General features: G+C 39.5%; 1 protein-coding gene across 1 annotated transcript in view; it reads left to right on the forward strand.

Moving 5' to 3' along the window:
• The window catches only part of LMLN (leishmanolysin like peptidase), a 52118-nt gene that overhangs the window by 27527 nt on the left and 3013 nt on the right, over window positions 1–21578 (forward strand). Inside the window, exons 9-16 of the mRNA XM_036744092.1 lie at window positions 3488–3605; window positions 4225–4332; window positions 5712–5788; window positions 7863–7973; window positions 13222–13354; window positions 13689–13848; window positions 17562–17692; window positions 19647–19857. Of these exons, the coding sequence (XP_036599987.1) occupies window positions 3488–3605; window positions 4225–4332; window positions 5712–5788; window positions 7863–7973; window positions 13222–13354; window positions 13689–13848; window positions 17562–17692; window positions 19647–19857 (1049 nt within the window). The remainder of the gene's footprint in view (window positions 1–3487; window positions 3606–4224; window positions 4333–5711; window positions 5789–7862; window positions 7974–13221; window positions 13355–13688; window positions 13849–17561; window positions 17693–19646; window positions 19858–21578) is intronic.

Below are 21578 nucleotides of genomic sequence, written 5' to 3' on the forward strand. Positions count from 1 at the left end.
TATAAGCATTAATTAAGAAAATGGGATGTTTAGCTTGAAGAAGAAAAGGCTTGAATTTAAGTCTTGTTCATTCCTAATTAACACACTGTCCCGTTCACCACAGAGCCTTTTGCAAACTTTTCACCCCTCTTTAAACCTCCTATGGCTTCATCTTCCCCCACACCCTCTCTACTTAGAACCTTGCTTTGTATTTCCCTGAAAAAATTGAGGCCATTCCCTTAGAGCTCCCTCTTGTCCCTTCCTTCTTATCTCACAGCACCTAAATTCTTTCTGCCTCTGTTTCCTCCTTCACTCCTGTCTCACATGAAGAGGTGGCCCTTCTCCTTGCCAGGGCAAACCTGTCCATATGCACAAGTGATCCCCTTCCATCCCATCCTTTCCAGCAGTTTGCCCCCTTTCTCGTCTCTCTTCTGTCTTATTTTCTATCTCTCCCTGTCTACTGGCTCCTTCCCTTTTGCTTACAAATATGCCCATATCTCTCTCATCCTCAGAAAACTCTCACTTGGTCCTTTCGTCCCTGCTAACTATCATCCCATATTGCAAAGGCTGTTGATAATAGGCGCCTCTACCTCCTTTCTTTTCACTTTCTTAACTCCTTACAGTCTGACTTCCAACCTCATCCTTTAATCCAAACTATCTCCAAAGTTACTAATCATCTCTTTCTTCTTTTTCTTTTTCTTTTTTTGAAAGGCAGTAGGGGTTAAGTGACTTGCCAGTAAATGTCAAGTGTCTGAGGCCAGATTTGAACTCGGGTCCTCTTGACTTCAGGACTGGGACTCTACTCACTGCACCACCTAGCTGCCCCTCTAGTGATCTCCTAAATGCCTAATCTAATCGATCTTTTCTCAGCCCTTTTCCTTCTTGACCTCTCTACAACCTTTGACCTTGTCAGTCCCCTTCTCTGATGCTCTCTTCTCTCTAGGTGTTTATGACACCACTGTCCCCTGACTCTCTTCCTTCTGTATCTGACCACTCCTCAGTCTCCTTTACTAGGTCATCACCCAGGTTGTGCCTGCTGATGGTGGGTGTCACTCAGGGCCCTGTTCTGAACCCTTTTATTTTCTTCCTCCATACTAGTTTACTTGCTAATATCATCCACTCCTGTAGATTCAATTATCATTTCTGTGATAATGGTTCTCAGATCGATTTATCCTCTCTTCTAACCTCTAGATTGGCATTTTCAACTGTCTGTTGGACACCTTAAATGGGATGTTCTGTAGATATCTCAAACTTAACATGTCCAAATCTGAACTGATTTTCTTTACCCCGCCCCGAGCCCTCTGCCCTTCCAGACTTTCCCAATACTGTCCAGGGTACCCAGTCACCAAGGCTTACAACCTAATTGCCATTCTCTACTCCTCTTTCTCAACCCGCTATATCCAAAATGTTGCCGGGTATTATTGACTTTTTCTTTGTAATTTCTTTCACGTATGCCCTCTTCTTCTCCTGATATACTTCCACCGCTCTGGTAGGCCCTCAGAACCTCATGTCTGCACTACTGCAGTAGCCTGTTGGTTGGCCTCCCTGTCTCAAGCCTCTCCCCTCCCCACTTTATCCTCCCACTCAGCTGTCAGATTCATCTTTGTAAAGCATAGGTCTGACCGTGACCTGTCAGTAAACCTCAGTGGCTCCCTATAACCTCCAAGATCACATCTAAGATGCTCTGATATTTAAAGCTCTTATAACCTGGCCTCCTCCTTTCTTTTTAGTCTTCTTATTCGCTTCTATGTAATCTTTGATCCAGTGACACTGGTCTTCTTGCTGTCCTCCTCATGTAAGATCCTCCATTTCCCCATTCTGGGCGTTTTTTCTGGCTGTCATTCATGCCTGGAATGCTCTCCCTCCTCATTTCCTTCTCCAGGCTTCCCTAGTTTCCTCAAGCCCTAGCTATAAATCCCACCTTTCTTCAGAAAATTTTTTTTGATCCCTCTGTTAGGTTCATAGGAGGTAAAAGGTAAACATGAAAGAATACTTGTGAAGGACTCAATGGAATGAAACTGTTTACAGTCTTATGGGAATATATATGCAGTTCCTATAGACCTCCTAAGTTGTCTTAGGCTAGGAAATATCTTCTCTGACCTTTTGTTGGGTCTACCGCTCCAAGATTTGGTTTGAGGCATTATTTTAACACTGCTTGGAGGGGAATGTTGAGAGAATTCAACTGGTTCCTGGACTGTACTCTGACATTGTGGCCAACTCCTATTTGACCTGTGTTTCTATATGACAGTGAGACATGGAATACAACCTCCTCAGAAGAATTTAAAATGAATATCACACAGAGAGTAGTAGAGAGGCATGTGGTGCATGTGAACAAGATGTGACCTAACCAGGGAGGTCCTCTAAAGAACAAGAGTATATGACAGTATCAGGGAATTGTATGAAAGAGGGAAGATAGGGGCTCATCATGTGGTAAGGCCAGGTGATGATAGGTGGGCCCCTAGAGTGCTCCACTGATGCACCAGCAATGTCACGAGAAAGCAAGGAAGGCCTCCAGCACATTGGGTGGATTCCCTGTGGTGAAGTTAAAGAGGACCAAGACAAGAACTGCACAGGATGGACAGGCATGGATGGTTTACAGTCTGCATCATTGGAGCTGACTTTTTAATTGATGAGATGACAATATGCAGTGTATCCTTCCCCTCTTTATTATTATTATCTGAAGTTCCGATAAACATAGCCCTCTGTGTTTTCATCCAAAAACGTTGGATAGGATTAATAAAAATAATAATTCACATTTATATAGTGCTTTGCCGTTACAAAGCACTTTACAAACCTAATTTCATTTGATTCTCATAATAAACCTTTAAAATAGGTAGTGCAGCAATTATTCACATTCTGAAAATGAGGAAATCATGCTAGGTCCACAATAGTTACTCTAAATACTTACTAGTAAATACGTTATTTGGGGCAGGTAGTTGGCATAGTGGATAGAGCACTGGGCCTGCAGTCAGTAATATTCATCTTCAAGAGTTCAAATCTGGCCTCAAACATTTACTACTTGTGTGACCCTGGGCACTTAACTCTGTTTGCCTCAGTTCCTTATCTATGAAATGAGCTGGAGAAGGAAATGACAAACCGCTTCAGTATCTTCACCAAGAAAACCTCAGATGGGATCACAAGAGGGTCGTTTGAGACTGAAACAACTGAACAGGAACAACGAAGTTAGTTACTAAGAGAAGGTGTTCTTAATGGGGGCGTATCCCTAAGGTCTTGACCTTTAAAGTTGATATTGAAGAGAAGAGTCATGACCTTTACATGGTGTTTCTCTTGGTGCTTCTGTCAGAGACAGAACAGACCAGACAGAGATAGACTATGAATCTGAACAAGTAGTATGTCAGAAGTACCTGCCAGAAAGGAAATGGCATCTATTTGGTGCAAGTGACCGTTAGCAATAATTTTCTAAGGAACCTAGATTAACTCTCATGCATACTTTTGTACCTAAAATATCTGTAAATTTGAAAAATTGAATGTTTTATTTTAATTGTAGTCTTGGATTGTATCAGTGGAGTGATAAGGTGGTTCGAAAACTGGACAGATTATGGGATGTGCAGGGTAGTAAGATGATACTGCACAGTGTATTTCTTCTCGTGACACCTCGTGTTGTTGTGAGTATTGCTAAAGTATTTTTATTCTTTGAACTATCTACCACCCTCACCAGTTATTTTGCTATTATTGTTGCATATTCTTTGAACTTCGGAGTCTTACTCCATAGTTTTTAGTGGAACAAACAATATAAAGTAAATATAGTACCGTAGCCTGGGTAAATGGAAATCTGGATATTCCAGAACTCAAAATTCCTTAAACCTTCCCCCATCCCCAACACACACAGATGCAGACTCAGACACAGACACAGACGCACGCGCGCGTGCACACACAGACACAGACACACACACAGACACACACGCAGACACACACACAAACTATCCAAAATAGTACCATTAATTAGTAGACTGCAATCCAGACAAATTTGTAACCTTTTTGAAATTGATATGGCCCAAACCAAAATCTTTAAATGGGCAGGGACACAATATAATAAGTAGAAAAAGAAAAATACTAAAGATGATTGTGACAGCATAGAAGATTTATTTTAAATACTGTTTTTCCTCAGTATTGCTTTCCATTGCAATGAAAAATTCAGCATCCTTTTTGCTGTTTATAAAATTATAAAAAGTGTATCACATATTGTAATAATTTAATGAGGTTTATATTTGTTTTGTTTCTTAGGAAGAAGCTCGGAAACATTTTAATTGTCCAATTCTGGAAGGAATGGAACTTGAAAATCAAGGTGGTCTAGGCACTGAGCTGAACCACTGGGAAAAACGGTTATTAGAGGTCAGTTTTTATGAACAAAAATTTTTTTTAAAAAGTTATTACCAGAGTTTGTAGTACTGTAGATTAGGTTTAATATTTACCAAGATCAAGCTTCTAATTAAAAATCTGTGTAACCCCTAAATAGGATGAGATAGGAAACTTATGAAAATTATTGAAACATTTCATCCAGTGTTATTATGTGCCTTTTTAGTTGCCTGTGCCTTCTTTTCCCATAAATTCCATGAAAGTCATGCTTTGATATCTCATCATGGTTTGGAGAACAGTGGGTTCTTGAAGGTTCTACCAGCAGAACACCAGTTCTGCAAGTCCTTAACTAAGCTGGAAAAACTTTGAATAGGGACCTGGCAAAATGCTATTTTTCTTCTTCTGAGATCTCAGTACATCTGAGCACAGATGGCTTTAGAGCTAGAAGATCGGCCACAAGTGATGATTTAGTTAGGGCTCAGTAATTCACAAAGGCCATCTACTAAGGCATAGGGCAATGGTAGTATGTAGAAAGGATCCCATTCCAGTGAAGTTATGGATCCCTGAGGTACGGCAGTAAGAGTGTTTTCCCTAAAAACAGGTTTGGTTTGGTTTGGTTTTCAGGTCAGTCTTTTTAGTGCGCTAGCCCATTTGGCAGAAATAAAAGTTATATGCTGGGGTAGAGAACTTGAGGACATGGTGTTTCCATCAGCTTCTTCCTTTCTCCCGACTGTGAGCTGTAGCAAGAAAATGCTCCTGTTTTTAGCTGCCGTATGTTACCTCAGCTCCTCAGAGTTGAGAGTCGCTGAGAAATGAATCAAGTAATTCAAACCAAAGTGAATCCTCACTTCCCTCTTTTTCCTTATGTCATTTCTTGTGCACACATCTTGGGGGGGAGGCCCATCCCCTCAGTTAGATCAGTCTTTTGCTTTACTTTGCCAAAAGAAAGCTTTATCTATTGTAGCTTTTTTTAGAAGTATTCCTTTTTTTTTTGAAAGAGTTACATTTGTGTTTGATTCAAATAATTGCAAATGTCATTAGCTTTTCATTCTAGGGAAGCTGTCCATGGTAAAAGTTTTAAAAGGTTTGAGGAAGAAGATAGACTTCCTTTCTTTTAAGTGATTCTATTTTGTTTTGTTTTAGAAAATTTGTGGGTTTTTTTCCCCACTTTTTTTAAGTAAGTTGCCTCCTCTCATAATTTAAAGATAATGATCATTATAATCTCAGGAAATTTTAGACCTGGAAAAAGCCATAGAAACCATTTAGTCCAATCACCTCATTTTACAGATGACAGTCTTAGGTCCTGAGAGGTTAATTGACTTAAGGCAATTAAAATTAAATGTTTCCTGTAAGACCTTGGCCAACCTTGGTGCTACTTCTTTTCTGTGGCTTACTAAACTTCTTGTGGTTTTCAGAATGAAGCAATGACCGGCTCTCACACACAGAATCGAGTCCTCTCTCGAATAACCTTAGCATTAATGGAGGACACAGGGTAAGATGAGATCCTGCCATGATGTTGTTTCTTGAGTTAACTGTATACCAGGATTTATGGCAAGACATTGTGATATGGTGAACCTTTGAATATATTTGACATTGAAATATTACCTTTGAAGCAGAATTAATCATTTAAATATTGTGTGTGTGTGTGTGCACGCGTGCGTGTGTGTGTTTGTGTGTGTGTGTGTGTGTGTGTGTGTGTGTGTGTGTAGCCAACAGATAACCTAAAATTGGTCTATATTCGAAATTTGAATGAAACCAGAGACCACTCCAAACCATGCTTAAGTAAAGATAGAAATGAGGCAGGATAGCTGTAAAATTAATGGTCCTCTCCTGGTGAGCACTGCTTTGCCTAAGACTAAATAGTTAATGGTATTTCATATATATCTTCCATGCCAAGAATATATTCCTGTTTCATTGCTACCATCTCTTTCCTTCAAAACTGCTTAAGTGACATTTTCTACATGGATTCCTTCCTTATCTTCCCAACTCCTATTGCACTCCCCATAAAAAATTTACCTTGTGTTTATTTTTTACATATTTTGTTCATTTTAATTTTTGTACATGTTGTTTCCCCTCATAATTCCTTGGTGGTGTTGTAGATGGAGCATTAGGCCTAGAGTCAGAAAAACTCATCTTCCTGAGTTCAAATCTGGCCTCAGACACTTTTTAGCCTTGTGACTCTGAGCAATTCACCTAACCCTATTTGCCTCAGTTTCCTCATCTATAAAATGAGCTGGAGGGGGAAATGGCAAACCATTCCAGTATCTCTTCCAAGAAAATTCTAAATGGGGTCACAAAGAGTCAGGACTGAAATGACTAAACAACAACGAGAAAACTACAGCATTTATTCGCTATCACTACTCAAGAAGCAAACTGTCCAATCCAGAGTAGCCCTCGCAGCCGTGCTTGTCTCCTGTCTAGCTACCTGCCCTTTCCCCTTTTATAAATATTTATGTCTCTTTTTGACGCCAATAATGGGGAGAGGAAGAAGCACTGTGTGAGAGGCCTCTGTGGTGGTCCATTATAATATTTCATTCACTGAAATGGCAGAGCTTTTAAATAGCTTTTTTCACACTGGATTAGAAGAGTATTTCTGAGTGTCTAAGAGGAATACCTGAAAATAATATTTTTCCCGTGAAAACTCTATAGAAAGCTTTTTTTCTAGTATGTTTTATTCTTAATCAAGTACCTCCTATACTGTAGAGGAAGAAGGAACCCCAGAAAAGAAGACTGAGTTTGTGAACAGCTTGCATTGTGTGCTCGGTACTCTCATCAGCCTATTATCTACATGATAATTCACAAAATAAAAAAATAGTGCTTTTAGGTTTGTCTGCAGGAAGTCCTAGGATCTCAAGTTACGTCCTGTTCATGAAGTAGCAGTTGAGCAACAGGGGGTGAATGGGGAAAGGATGATCTCCAAGTAATTGTCAATGGGCTAATGAGCAGTAATATTTAGAGGGTAGGTATAACTATCTGGACAACATGGCAGTCTTCTACAAAGAATGACAGTTCCAACTACAGCTCTATTTGCCATCAGTCTCTTGTGTTAAATGCGACATTGCAGTTTCTGAATTTTTGCAGGCATTATCAGGGTAGCTGGGATGTCTCCTTGTGGAGCTTTAAATAACCATGATGTTGTCAGGATCATTGGAACAGAAGGTATGGGACAGTGAGTTAGTTTGGAGGGGGAGCAAGATGACCAGTGCTTTTCTGTTTTCTTCTTCTCTCCCCCTAGTCCCACAATTCTCTCTCCTAAAATACTTCTAGTTAGCACCTCTATCCTCTTGTCCCCTCTCCCCTCAAGAAATTTATTTTTGTATTACACAGTAGGAAAAGTCTCTTGTTGTAACTATGAGAATCCAGATCACAAGACTGAAGTAGCACACAGTGCCGTCCACATAGTCCTCAGTAAATGATTTCTAATCATGGTAGTTTACCAAAGTTTATTGACTTAATTAAGAACAGTTCTTGATTACTTACTTCATTGTTAAGATTTGTGCTAGATGTAGCAGACATTTTCTAAAACCACAGTAATGACAGTTACCTTATTTAAAATATTTTCACAGCTGGTATAAAGCTAATTACAGCATGGCTGAGACCTTGGACTGGGGCCGTGGTAAGGGCTGCGACTTTGTCATGAAGAGTTGTAAATTCTGGATTGATCAGCAAAGACAAAAGTAAGAAAGTGTTTTCCTTAAACTGAATGTGGTTATTTATTTAATTTCTGATTTTCTTGAGCCTAAAATGACAAATCTTTTCAAATGTATAGCTGTTAGGTTCTGTGAAAATGATTAATAAAATCTAGAATGTTTAAATAAATGTTCTACAGGTTTTCTGTAATTTTGCCTTTGCACTAAATATAGGGAGAAAATAGAGTAGAATTCAGATTTGTTATTTCTGTTTTTGATTAATGTGATATACAAAAACATATATGTGTGTAAAATTTGAGCATATCGAACAAATGGGAAAGTTAGAAGGGGACCGCACAGCCATCTAGGCCAACCCATTTACAAAAGGAATCTCAGCTATAACATAACTACCACAGGGTCATCCAGTCCCTGACTGAAGGCTCCCAAGAGGAGAGAATCCACCACTTTTTGAAGCAGCCCACTCTACTTTGGGGCAGCTCTGCTTGGTAAAAAGGTTTTCTTGGCATCAGGACTGAATATTTCTTTTTTGCAACTTTTACACCGTGTTCTTCCTTCTGGGACCAAATAGAACAAGCCTAATCCCTCATTACATGATAGTCCTTCAGGTTCTTGGAGACAACTGCCATCTCCCCCTCTGATTCTTCTTTTCTTTCGGTTGATCATACATAGTTCCTTCAAACAGTCCTCCAATGTCATGGGCTCAAGGTTCTTTGCTATCTTGGTTACTTCCTGTGGTACTCTGCAGCCTGTTAGTGTCCTCCTTAAACTGGGGTGCTGTGGACTGAGCATAATATTCAACGTGAGGCCTGAGCAGGGCAGAGTGCAGTGAGACCATCGCCTCCCTAGTCCTGGAAGCTCTATCCCTCTTGATGCAACCCCAGGTCATATTAGGATTTTTGGCTGCCATATCACGCTGCTATTAATGATTCATATTGAGCTTATCGTCCGTTAAAAAACCTCAGTCTTTTTCAGAATGATTGCTTCCTCGCCATGCCTCCCTCATCTCACATTGTGAATTTGATTTTTTTATACCCAGACACAAGGCTTTACATTTATCCCTGCTTAGTTTATTTCTTTAAATTCAGCTCAGTGCTCTAGTCTGTCAGGATCCTGATTGTCATCCAGTGTATTAGCTCTCCTTCTTAGCTGGGTGTCATCTGCAAAAAATAACATTTCTGCCTTTGTCTGGATCATCCGTAAGACGTTACACTGCCCAGAGCCAAGCCTAGATCCCCGAGCCACTCCACTAGAGACTTCTGTTAACATTAAACTGTTGACAACCAGTCATCCAGTGAATTCTGAATCTATCCAATGGTATTATTGTCTAATCCATGTCTCTCCATTTTCTCCACCAGAATTGTAGCATTGTCAAAATCTTTGCCAAAAACTAGGTAAACCATATGCATGGCCTTCTCTGCTAGTTCAGTAACTCTGTCGAGAAAGGAAATGAAGTTAAGCCTGGCCTAAGCTGCTCGTCTTGCGGCTCTGCTGGCTCTTTGGAATGGTCACTTCCCTTTCTGAATACTCAGCAACCAGCTCTCTAATGATCCCTTCCATAGTTTTCCCAGGAATCAAAGTCAAGCCCACTGGCCTGTAGTTTGCAGTTCTCTTTCCTTTTTTGTAGATTAAGATGTTTGCCTTGCCTTGTCCCGCTTCCATTTTCAGTGATCTCTCCTGATCACGGACCATGGCTCAGCAGTCATATCTGTCAGCTCTTTTAGTTGCTCAGGATGCAGTTCATCTGAGGCAGATGACTGGAATTCATCTGGGGACCTAAGTATTCTCTTTTTGATTCCTCACTTAATCTTGTGGGTCAACTTCCCGTTGATCTGTTATGTTCTGTCATTTCCAGCATAAAAGTTGTTCTCATTTGCAGAAAAAGAAATGGGTAAGAATTTAGGAATGCTCTGCCTTCTTTCTGTTTTTAGTTATCATTATCCCAATCCAACCAGCTAAGCAAAGGTCTTCTTCCTTCCTCACTCTTCCTTCTTCTCCTAATATAGAGCAAAGATCCCTTTTTGAGTCCTTAGCTTCCTTCAGCACTCTAAGCTTTAGCATCCTAAATGTCATTTTTCTAAGACCATGTCATCTTCTTGCAGTAATTTCTTTCTTTCCTGGTCTTGTTTCAGTTTTCCCTACATTTCTCTTTAAAATCTGTCATTTGGGTGAGTACCCTATGCATCCACATTGACCTTCTTTGGTATACCTCATTTTTCCTACTCACTGGAATTGTTTTCCTTTGTATTTTCATAATTTCATTTTTTGAGCATCTTCCATCCCTCCTAGGATACCTTCCTATGAAACATTTTCATCCATGGCATCCTAACGATCTTTGCTCTGGTCTCTTCGAAATCTACTTTTCCAGAATGTAAGGAGCTTGTTAGACTGCCTCTTACACTTCTTCTCCTCTGTCAGAGACTCTAGGATGGACTGGTCATTTCTCTTCAAGGTTACCATCATTCTCACTCAACAATCAGTTTTTCCCTGGATCTGGACCAGAGGCAGAATAGCATTTTCGCACACGTCTTCATCATTTGAAAGATGAAATTATCACCAAGACAAGTTCAGAATTTGTTAGCTGCTCTCTTCTTGACAGAGGGCGCTGGCAGATGTTTACGACAGCTGATGGCCCTATCACTGCTGTGTCATGCCTCTTTGTGCTGTGCTTGTAATCTGTTTTTCACTCTCCTTATCTCCTTCCTCTGTCTCTTCAGGTGGCCACTGGTACACATTGACAAAAATAATTTTTTCTCCTTTCTTTGACTTTTTATCCAAATATTCCCCATGATTCTTTCCCTCTCTGATTGCTGGATTCCCTCCTTTAAATATGTCTTTTTAATATTTGATGCTACCCCTCCTCCCTTTACCTATTCTGTGTATTTTGAGTAAGGTACACCCTTCAAGAGGTGTGGTCCAGTCATGGGCTTCATCCTATCCAATCTCAGTGGCACCTGTGAGGGCTAATTAATCCTTTGCATCACGACTGCTAGTTGCTTTTGTTTGTTGCCTAAACATTTGGTATTGGTAGTTAGACATCTGAGGTGATGGGTTTTTATTACTGTTTTGGATCTTTTAGCATAGGATTGTGTTCATAATGCAAAATGCCACATAATCAGAACAGTTGACATTTCTATACAGCTTTACAGTTAAAATGTTTTTTCACATGCCTTCTCGTCTTGCCAGCAGTCAGTGACTGAGCCAGTGGTGTGAATTCACTACTAATGAAGCATGAGGGTACTTCAGAACAAGGTCATCATATGAGGTTCTTAGAGACTTTTCTGCTTTGAGTATCACACTTTGAGATTATTTGCAATTAGCAGCACAAGGGGATTTCCTTTTTCTTATTTTTCAAAAACCTGAAACTGTGGGTCCCCCTTCAAAGAAGTTCTTCCCTTGTCTTTTAAGCCTTTCAGTCTTCTATTTGTAGAGCAGTTAAGGCTAGGAACAGTAAAACAGAAGTCAGTTCCCAGCTACCATTTTGGCTGCTGCCCTAAAGCTTTTTTCAGGGTCCTGGGTATCATAAGTATAGATAATTGGCTTCTGTGAATCTGACCTGTAGTGACTGCTCTTGTTCACAGGGCCTTCTGCTTGGAATACTTATGGAGAGAAGAGGTCAATTGAGCTTAGGAAGCACAGAAGGTAATAGGCAGGACCAAGTCCACTCCTAGCTGTCTGAATCTCCACACAGAAAAAACTGCTCTGTGTGTGTATTTGGCTTGTCTTTTAATACAGCTAAAATTCTTTATCTTCTAAATCACTATTTGGCTTATTTGAAAACCAAGGTGAAGTATAAACCACAAATACTAAACTCTATGACCTCACAATTTTAGAATTAATTTTTTTTTACAACTTAACCTTAATTCCTACATAGTCATTTTATATATTTAACTAAAAGTTATTTTTTATCAGCAAACTAAAGTAATTGTATTCTTCTCACCAAGGACAGAGAAACATAGGAATGAGTTCTTACACTGTAGTATAAGAAATTTAAGTTATAGGCAAGAACTATTAACACTAAATATCTGAGACACTGTAATATGTTGCTGTGGGAAATTATGCATTGTTCTTCCCTAAGAATTTTGTAAAGTGGAGTGCTCTCAGTCCTTCCTAGAAATGATTAGTTTTGTGATTTCTCTTAGCTTCTGGAGGTTGTGATAAATTGCAATTCTAAGAGGCATTTTTCTTGTTAATTAAGCCTCCTTTTTCTTTGAAAAAAGAAGTTTTTTATTAATTTATTTTTATTTTTGGTTTACAACATTCAGGTCCTCAAGTTTTTAAGTTTCAAATTTTCTCCCCCTCCCCCTCCCCACCCAAGAAGGCATGCAATCCAATATAGGTTCTACATATACCTTCACACTAAACATATTTTCACAATAGTCAAGCTGTAAAGAGGAATTATAACCAGTGGAATGAACCATGAGAAAGAAGAAACAAAACAGAAACAAAAACAAACAAAAAAAAAGAGAGCAAATAGTTTGCTTCAATCTGCATTCAGACTCCGTAATTCTTAATCTGGATGTGAATTTTTTTTTTCACCATGAGTCTCTTGGAGTTGTGTTAGAACCTTGCATTGCTGAGAAGAGCCAAGTCTATCAGAGTTAGTGTCAGAGATACCATGTGTTTGTAAACGTGTGTAATGTTCTCCTGGTTCTGCTCCCCTCACTCAGCATCAGATCATATAAGTCTTTCCAGGTTATTATGAAGTCTGTCTACTCCTCACTTCTTATAGCACAGTAGTATTCCATTACATTCATATATCACAACATTCCCGCATTGATGGGCATCCCATTGATTTCCAGTTCTTTGCCACCACAGAAAGAGCTGCTATTAATATTTTTGAACAAATGGGTCCTTTCCCCACTTGTATGATTTATTTGGGATATAGCCCTAGAAATGGTATTGCTGTGTCAAAGGGTATGCACATTTTTATAGCCCTTTGGGCAAAGTTCCAAATTGTTCTCCAGAATGGTTGGATCAGTTCACGATTTCACCAGCAATGCATCAGTGTTCCAATTTTCCCACATCCTCTCCAGCATTTATGATTTTCCTGTTTTATCATGTTAGCCAATCTGACAGGAGAGATGTGGTACCTAAGAGTTGTTTTGATTTGCATTTCTCTAATCAGTAGTGATTTAGAGCATTTTGAAAAATAAGTTTTGATCCAGTTCTAGAATTTAATTCCTTTGAAACTGTGTAAATGTATTGGAGTTTTTATGGAAGAGGCATGATAGACAACTGCCATTTTCTAAGTCCCAGTACTTCTTTTTGTGGTCAGGAGACAAGTGCTAGCCCCCTATTGTGACACACTCAGAAGTAATCCATTGCAGCTAACCTGCAGGCAAGACCGGAGAGCAGTTGCTGTGTGTAACCTGCAGAAGTTCCCCAAGCCTTTGCCCCAGGAGTATCAGGTAACAGTTTTCTTCTTTGGGGCAGCACTATGAGAATGAACCTGCCTTCATTGTCCACCTTAAGATTCAAAAGGAGGCCCAGAGAGAAAGGGCAGCCTGAGGGCTCTGTGTTAAATCTGAGGTGCTCTACTTTAAATCAAACAAACAAACTGTTTGTGGAAGGTTTGCAGTTCTTTGTGCAAACCTCTCTTTCTTTACTTCTTTGTACATGGAAACTTTTACGTTGGATGACTGTCTGGTCATGGTGCCACAAATTTGCTTTGCATTTTGAGTGTTTTACACAGAAGACTTCACAAGCTCCTCTCACCTCTGTCTTTTCTATCCTTTTTGGTAGTATTTTGATGCCCTCAATGGAATACCTGTGGAAGATTTGCCTTATTATGGGGGCTCCGTGGAAATTGCTGACTACTGTCCATTCAATCAAGAATTCAATTGGCACATAAGTGGTGAATTTCAACGCAGTTCAGATTGTAGAATATTGGAAAATCAACCAGGCAAGTGATGTAGCTTTATTAATATATTTAGAACATGTGAATATTTATTTTAGTTACTAAACATTTTAATACTACTTTACATTTAACACCTTTGGCATTTCAAGACACCTTCATATTTAGTTTCTCATTTTATCCTCACAACAGCCTTGTGAGGAAAGTAGAGAAGATGCTATGATGTGGAACTGGAATGGAGAGAGGGAAATCTGTAGCTAATGTTAAGAGCTAGATGGAGAAAGAAGAAGAAATGAGAACTGTCAAGAATTTGGATTTCTACATAAGAACTTTTCTCAGGCAATAACTTTTGGTTGCCTTCAGATTTTTTCAGAAACATGCTAATTAAAATTCTTATGCATCAGGAAAAGCAACTAAATAACAGTTAATTCATGAGAGAAGATTGGGAAAAGACACAGGAAACAAAAAAGCAGGAAAACCCACTGTGGATAAATGCTCATGAAGGAGCCTCCTGGGGGAAAAAGGAGACATTTTTCCAACAGCAGTTAGTCCCATGAGATATCCCCAAGAGGTATTAGCAGGATTGACAGATCTTAGTTCTAGGAAGTATGTATTTTAAAGGGAAAACAATAAAAAGAATTCAAAGAAAGACAGAGGATGCTAATCTGTGTTGGAGGACAGAGTTAACAGAAAACAGAGTAGGAAGGTAGGATGGACCAGCAAACCTTTAGAAGCAGGGCTGCTTAATATTTCCTGTGTCATGATCCCCTTTGGCAGACCAGTAAAACCTATGGATCTTTTTGTAGAATGTTTCTGAATGTATAAGTTAAAATTCTATAAATGGAAACCAATTATGTTAAAATATACTTATCAAGACAGTTTTAAAAAACAAGACGTGAAGCTCTTCCCATAGAAGGTTGAGCCTCTGAGGGTAAAGAAGCTCTTCATGCTCTTAGCTGCCGCTAGGGAAGAAGCCGTATTGTACTTGTATTAGGATGTCACAAGTATCCTTCTCCCTGTGTTGTTCAAAGTTTGTTATCAGCGGAGCATCCTTCTCAAATGACAGAGTCGGGAAGGGTGGTTAACCACCTGGTTAAGGGTGGACGCCAGGTTCTCCCGTGATCATTACCATCGAGTGGTCGCTATTTGTTTCATACTCCTCAAGTTAAAGAATTTTGTTGTCTCTTATTTAGTCAATCAGTAAGCACTTATTAAGTGCTTACTGTGTGCCAAGCACTGTGTTAAGTCCTAGGGATACAAAACAGAAATCAAATAACCCCTGCCCTCAGAAGCTCACATTCTGACAGGAGACACGAAAATAGCTACACATATATACACATATAAGTGTATATTAATAACATTAATATTAATCAGTATTAATATTTTTAATTAATTTTTTCCTGGAGAGTGTACTTTAAAAAAGAGTTTGTTAGGAAGTTTCTGTTATATCAAAAATGTATCAAAAAAAATTTTTCGAGCAAAATAGAATAATCGTGGCCAGCTGGAACTATGACCTGAATCAAATAAGATTAAGTTGAATAAGGATAAATGTAAAGTTTTGTGCTTGTATTAAAATAGATAAATTGTGCACAAACAAATGGAATAGGTGTGGATGGACAACAGGTAATGAATGTTCACCCACTCTGCATGGCTCTTAGTGGCCCACAGGCTCAGAGAACACTAGTACAAAAGCTGACTGGATTTTCAGCTGAATTAATGGAAGCTTAGTGACCAAAACTAGGAAGGGGATAATCCCCTTGTCCTTTGCCTCCTCACATCTCATCTGGGCCTCCTGTGTATTACTATGCATGCCACAAACCCTTTTTACAAAGTACATTCTCTCAGGATAAAGTTAAATGATTATTTATATTCTCTATATACTTATATATGTACACATTTTCTTGTTTCCTGTCAGAATGGGAGCTTTTCAAGGGCAGATGGTTGCACCTTTTGTTTTGTATCCTCAGCACTAAGGCCAGAGCTTGCTACGTAGTCAGCAATAAATGCTTGTCGATTGACAAAATAATCAGTAACCACACATGGGGGGTGGGGGTGGGGGGACCAAGATGGTATGGATCTTGGAAACAAAGCCAGGATTGAGTTGGTTTTGAAAGAGTCTAGAGAACAGAAGACTTAAGGGTTAACATGGTAACCATCTTCAAGTATTTGAAGATTTGCTTTGTGAAAGCTGATTTATACTTACTGTGCCGGGTCCCTAGTAGGCAAAACTAGAAGTGGTGGGTAAAAGCTACGGAAAGGAAGCATGATGTAAGGAAAAACTTCCTAACATTTAAGAGCTGTGCAGAAGTGGAGGAACTGCCTCTTTAAGAAGAGGGTTCCTGTCCCTGGAAGGCTGAAAGCAAAAGCTTTGTGACCTTTTGTGTGGGGGTGTATAGAGGAGGCCTCTGTTCAGGTCCAGATGGAACAAGATGACATTAGACATCCTTTCCACTTCGGAGCTTCTGTGGGATAGGGGCTTCTTCTATAAATCCAAAATAGACTCGTTTGGGACTCTAACTCTCTCTATTAAAAGGAAGTCATCTGTCTTATAAAGTGTTCAGTCATGGTCAGAAATTGGACACAAGCATAAGCAGAAATGAGAATTGCAGCTTAACTCTTTCCTTTAGAAATAGAAGTTACTGGCTTATATCCCTGGGATTAGTAGTAATTATTTAACCTCTTTTTTAGAAATACATTTTTAATTCCATCTTTTGTTTTTATATTGCCTACATTTACTCGTGTAGTCTTCTCTCCCTGCATCCCAAAGACCCATGCTTTATTACAAAAAATAAAAAATAGAGGAAAAGACAGGTCAACGAAACTAACCAACACATTGAAGAAATCTGACATTTTCTGTAGTGTTCCACACTCATAGCCCCCCATCTCTGCAAAAAAGTTGGGGAGTTGGTTAGAGAGATTTTAGGCCTCCCTCTACTCTTCTCTGTAGGCTGATACTTGAATGAATTAAAATAACTGAGTATCTCAAGAAGTAAGATTCAGTATAAATTGCTGGTCCCTAAGCATAGTTGTGTAGAGTGTCTTCTAGTCCCCAGAATGCTCCCACCAGATAACTTGGAAGTCCCCATCCTGTCCAAACAGCGTGAGCTCCTTAGACATTGTCATACCCAGGTCTCCTATAAAGGTGATTTCTTCCTTGGCTTCCAGTTGCAGTGTTCAAAATTCCAGTAACCAGGAAGTTCTTCTGTATCCTTTTTTTTAACTAATGTTTTCTTGTTCTGTTCTTAGTACATATGGATAATGATAACTTCCTCTGCTAGTAATTTTATATACCTGAGAATCAGTCACTCATCTAGTCTCTAGGCAGAATAGATCTACGTCCTTTACTTTTCTCAATCTATTATTTTCCAGTCTCTTACCACCTTTTGGGGACCAAAAATTGAACTCAGAACTTAAAAGGAAATTTACCAGTGTTAACTAACATAGAAGGTGACCTTAATGTTTCTTATGTAGCCAAATAATGATAAACTTTAAGAAGAGTATTGTTCCAGGAGTTGCCATAGCATAATTTCTGTGTTCTGATATAGGTGACTGTTCACTATTAATAGCTATTCTGAAGTCCCAATTTGAATTTGGTGTACTGTGTTTTTATGCTTGGTGCATTCCTTTCAAGATTCCCTTAAGAACTGGTTTTGATTTGAAAGGACTTTAGTCAAAAGGAATGGTAGAGATACTTCAGTTTCTAACAAATTGAAACAAAGTTCATTTTTTTAAATTAAAATATACATTTTTACTTACTTCAGAATCTTTCAAAAACTTTGGGCTTGAAAAATATGGACCTCATTCAATATGTCTAATCCAGAAATCTGCATTTGTCATGGAAAAGTGTGAAAGGAAGCTCAGTTATCCTGACTGGGGGAGTGGATGTTATCAGGTAAACTGCATGATCATTGTCTGTGTCTTTGAATAAAACATTTTCAGAGGGTGGATTTCTTTTTTGTATACTTAAATTTGTATGCTATTATTTATAAGTCCTTTCATTCCCTTTTTTGTGTGGGGGGGCTTCTTTGGCTGCCCTTTTTTCGTTATTTTTTTGACTGCAAGACTCATCTATGTTTCTATGAGAGAGTGTTTTTCTTTCCTTTGGGTATGACTTGCATTCAGTGTTTTTTAAAGTTTAAAAAAAAAAGCCTTGTGTAGCAGCATGGCCTGGTGGATAGAGGGACGGACTTGGAGTCAGGGAGGTCTACACTCAAGCCTTGCCTCTCTTCTATATGGGCTAAGTGACCATGGATAAGTCACTTAACCTTGTAGTGCCTCAGGTACCATTCAGAGAGAAGTTGACCTTTATCAATGCATTTTCCACACTTGGAGCTCCTCCACAGATTAGGGGGGGTGGGGAGAAAGCTCGGTGTTATAGTAAATCAGTATCCATTGTTGGTAAATATAATTCTTTCCTCTTTAAAATTGGAAATGCAAAGGCTGAACCATTTCTTTATTTCCATATGTGCATATAGAAGACTGAATCACCATATCAAGAATTAATTGAAATAATCATCCATGAGCCATCCTCTGATTTAAAAACACCTTTAAAAAGTGCAAGGGTGGTGGGATAGGACTGAATAGTGGACTTCTCTGAACCTCATTTATAACAATTCATTTTATGGTTTACAAAGCTCCTTCTTCACAAAACCCTCTGAGTGTTGCAGGCAGAATCTGATTTAGCTACATTAGTTATTTGCCCATGCTCACAAGGCTAGTATTTGCTGGAGCTGGGATAAGAGCCCAGGTTCCCTTACTCCTGAGTCCAGAGCCTGTTCCACTACAGTCACAATGCTAGCCTTAGAGAGCTGGAACCATTCTCCACTTCTGCAGAGTAGAATTTTGTAGGGTACCCTGGCAGCTTGACCACCATTTGTAATATTGTTGTTGGAAGATGCATTCTGAGTTCCAAACAAATGAACTTCTAAAATAATGTTTTCTAAGTTGGGGATTTCCTGTAAGAGCATAAAAAACTTCTTTGTTGGGGCAGCTAGGTGGCGCAAAGAATAGAGCACTGGTCCTGAAGTCAGGAGGCCCTGAGTTCAAATGCAGCCTCAGACCCTTACTAGCTGTATGGCTCTGGGCAAGTCACTTAACCCTGATTGCTTCACAAAAAGTGAAAGTATTAGGGGTCTGTTAGTGGATAGAACACCAGCCCTGGAGTCAGGAGGACCTGAGTTCAAATATGACCTCAGACACTTGACACTTATTAGCTGTGTGACCGGGGGCAAGTCATTTAGCTCTGATTGCCTCTTGGAGAAAAAAAAAGAAATTTTTGCGATTTAAAAACATGATAAGAAAAATCAGGCTAGAATAATTGGAGAAGAAATAGTTAATGGAGTGATTGTTTTAGTACTTTTCTAACCTTTCAGTGATAAGTTTGGAGGTATCTAAAAAAAAACAACAACTGCTAGCTGTATTAAGGAGTGAAATATTTTTTCAGGAATATTTTTCCAGTTGGACTTTGTAAGAAAATTGAGGCTGAAAGAGTTAAGTGACTTGCCCAGAGTCATACAGTTAGTGTCTAAGGCAGGATCTGAACTCTTGTCTTTCTGACTCTAAATCCATTACTCTGTCCACCATGCTTCCTAGCTGCCTGCTTTGGAAAACTCTACCATAGAGTGAGGACCTTTCAGATGCATCTATCAATAAACTCTTGAATCATGTTGGTTCATGGAACACAGTGTCTGGCACATAGTAGGTGTTTAATAAATGCTCATTGACTTGTCAGAGCAAATTGTGTTCTCAGTAGTGATATGTTAAAAGATTTCTGTTTATATTCATAGGATTTCTTAATTTTTCGGGATGTTACTCAGCTAGGGTTTTTTCCTCTCCTTTGTTTTAAGGTTTCTTGTTCTCCACAAGGCTTGAAAGTTTGGGTCCAGAACACCACGTATTTGTGCAGCCGAGTAGGTCAGGTCCTCCCTGTAAGCGTTCAGATGAATGACTGGATACATAGTGGGGACCTTCTCTGCCCACCGTGTTGGGACTTCTGTGAAGTCTGCCCTCCAGAGACAGATCCTCCAATTTCCAACCTCACGAGGGCTTTACCACTGGGTAAGTGAGTGTCCATCAAATACTTAAAATCCAATTCTTGAGGACTCTTAAGAATAGATAGAAAATCTTTTTGCCAGATTCTTGTTCTTTTATTCTCACTGTCCTTGGGACCCAAAAACCAGGTAGGTAGGTAAGACTTACTAAGTGCAAATCTATAGAACCTGTTGTCTACTAAGACCTCCTGATCCACAGAGAAAAAAAAATCAACCCCAAAATCACCCAAAGAAGTGCCTTATTTTATTTAAAAGAAAATTTCTTTTCATCTACCTTTAAAATTAACAAACTACATGGAACATAAGACTCTACAGTAAAGCATTTTTTCAAACTACATCTACTCTAGTACTGTGTTATGGCTGGTTAAGGTGAGGAAAAGTGGGAAGTATATCCTCACAGCAAAAGAGACCCAGAAAAATCTGTGCACCCACACAGATTGACATTCTTGGTGCAACTTCTGTATATTGTATGTAGGTTTTAAAATGTTATAACTTAGAACTTAAATCCTTATTGTACATCTGAACTACAAGATGTGATTTTTGGATACCTGCCCCACAGGTGCTATCAAATTGAGGTGTAGATTTAGACCAGAGTTAGGGTTTTTTGCCCTAACTTAATATTCTGATTTGACTTTCTGTTCTCCTCCTTTGAAGTCCTAAGGAGCTGGAGTTTTTATTCCCTAGGCTTAGGCTCTCAATAGGAAGAAAGGAGGGAGTTTGGGAACACAGTTCTCAGAATTTGCACCCAGTGTTGTTTGTTTTTGTTTTTTTAACCCAGTGTTTTTTCACTTTGAGCAGGCCAGAGTAATTGGAGAAAAAAATTGTTCTTACTCAGAAACAAAATTCATTTTGCACCCAGTAGCTTGATTAATTCTACAGTTATTTATTAAGTGCCTACTACTGCCTCAAGGCCCTGAGATACTAAGAGGATGGGGAAAACAGTTCCTGCTGTCAAGAGGCCTCCCTTCTGCTGACAGTGAAGGTGGCAAAGACACGTTGTGCAAACCTAAGTCAATACAAGATATTTGAAGAGGAGAAATTACTAATAATTGAGGAGATCAAAAAGTGCTGCCCATAGGAAGGTGGCCCCTGTGTGGAGGTGACTGAGAGGTGAAAGTGAGGAAGGGTTTGTCCCAGCAGAACCATGGAGGGAACAGGAAGTGCCCACTTCAGACAAGGACCAGTAGCCTGTTTCACTAGAACACAAAGCACGTCAAGGACAGTGATATGAAATCATCTGTGAACGGGGCAAGAGCCAGACTGGGAAAGGCTCAGAAGGCCCTGCTGAGGCAGCAGAGAGCCATGGAGCAGGACTGACGTGATCAGACCTGTGCCTGAGGAAAATGTTTGGGACTAGAGAATAAGCTTGAAGACGGGAAAGATTGAAAGGAGGGAAGCTAATTAGGAGGCTGTTACAGTGGTACAGGTAAGCGAATAGGGCCTGAAATAGGCTGGGGGCCTATGAGAGTGGACAGAAAACAGCTACAAGAGGGGTGGCATATGTAGAATCGCCGAGACTGGTCAGCTGCTTTTCTGCCCAAATAATCTTCCTATGGCACAGCGCTGACCACTTCAGAAACATTCATTGTCTGCCTTTGTCAGACTCTGGGATAAGATACAAACCCTTCAGCCTGGCATTCAAGGAAGACCCAGCTCTTCTAGGGCCTATTTGAGAAAATTTTCAAATAATGAGAATTAGCTTTGATTTGTCACCCTGACTCAGTGAAT

Source organism: Trichosurus vulpecula, chromosome 2, assembly GCF_011100635.1.
Source record: "Trichosurus vulpecula isolate mTriVul1 chromosome 2, mTriVul1.pri, whole genome shotgun sequence".
NCBI classification, from domain to species: domain Eukaryota; kingdom Metazoa; phylum Chordata; class Mammalia; order Diprotodontia; family Phalangeridae; genus Trichosurus; species Trichosurus vulpecula.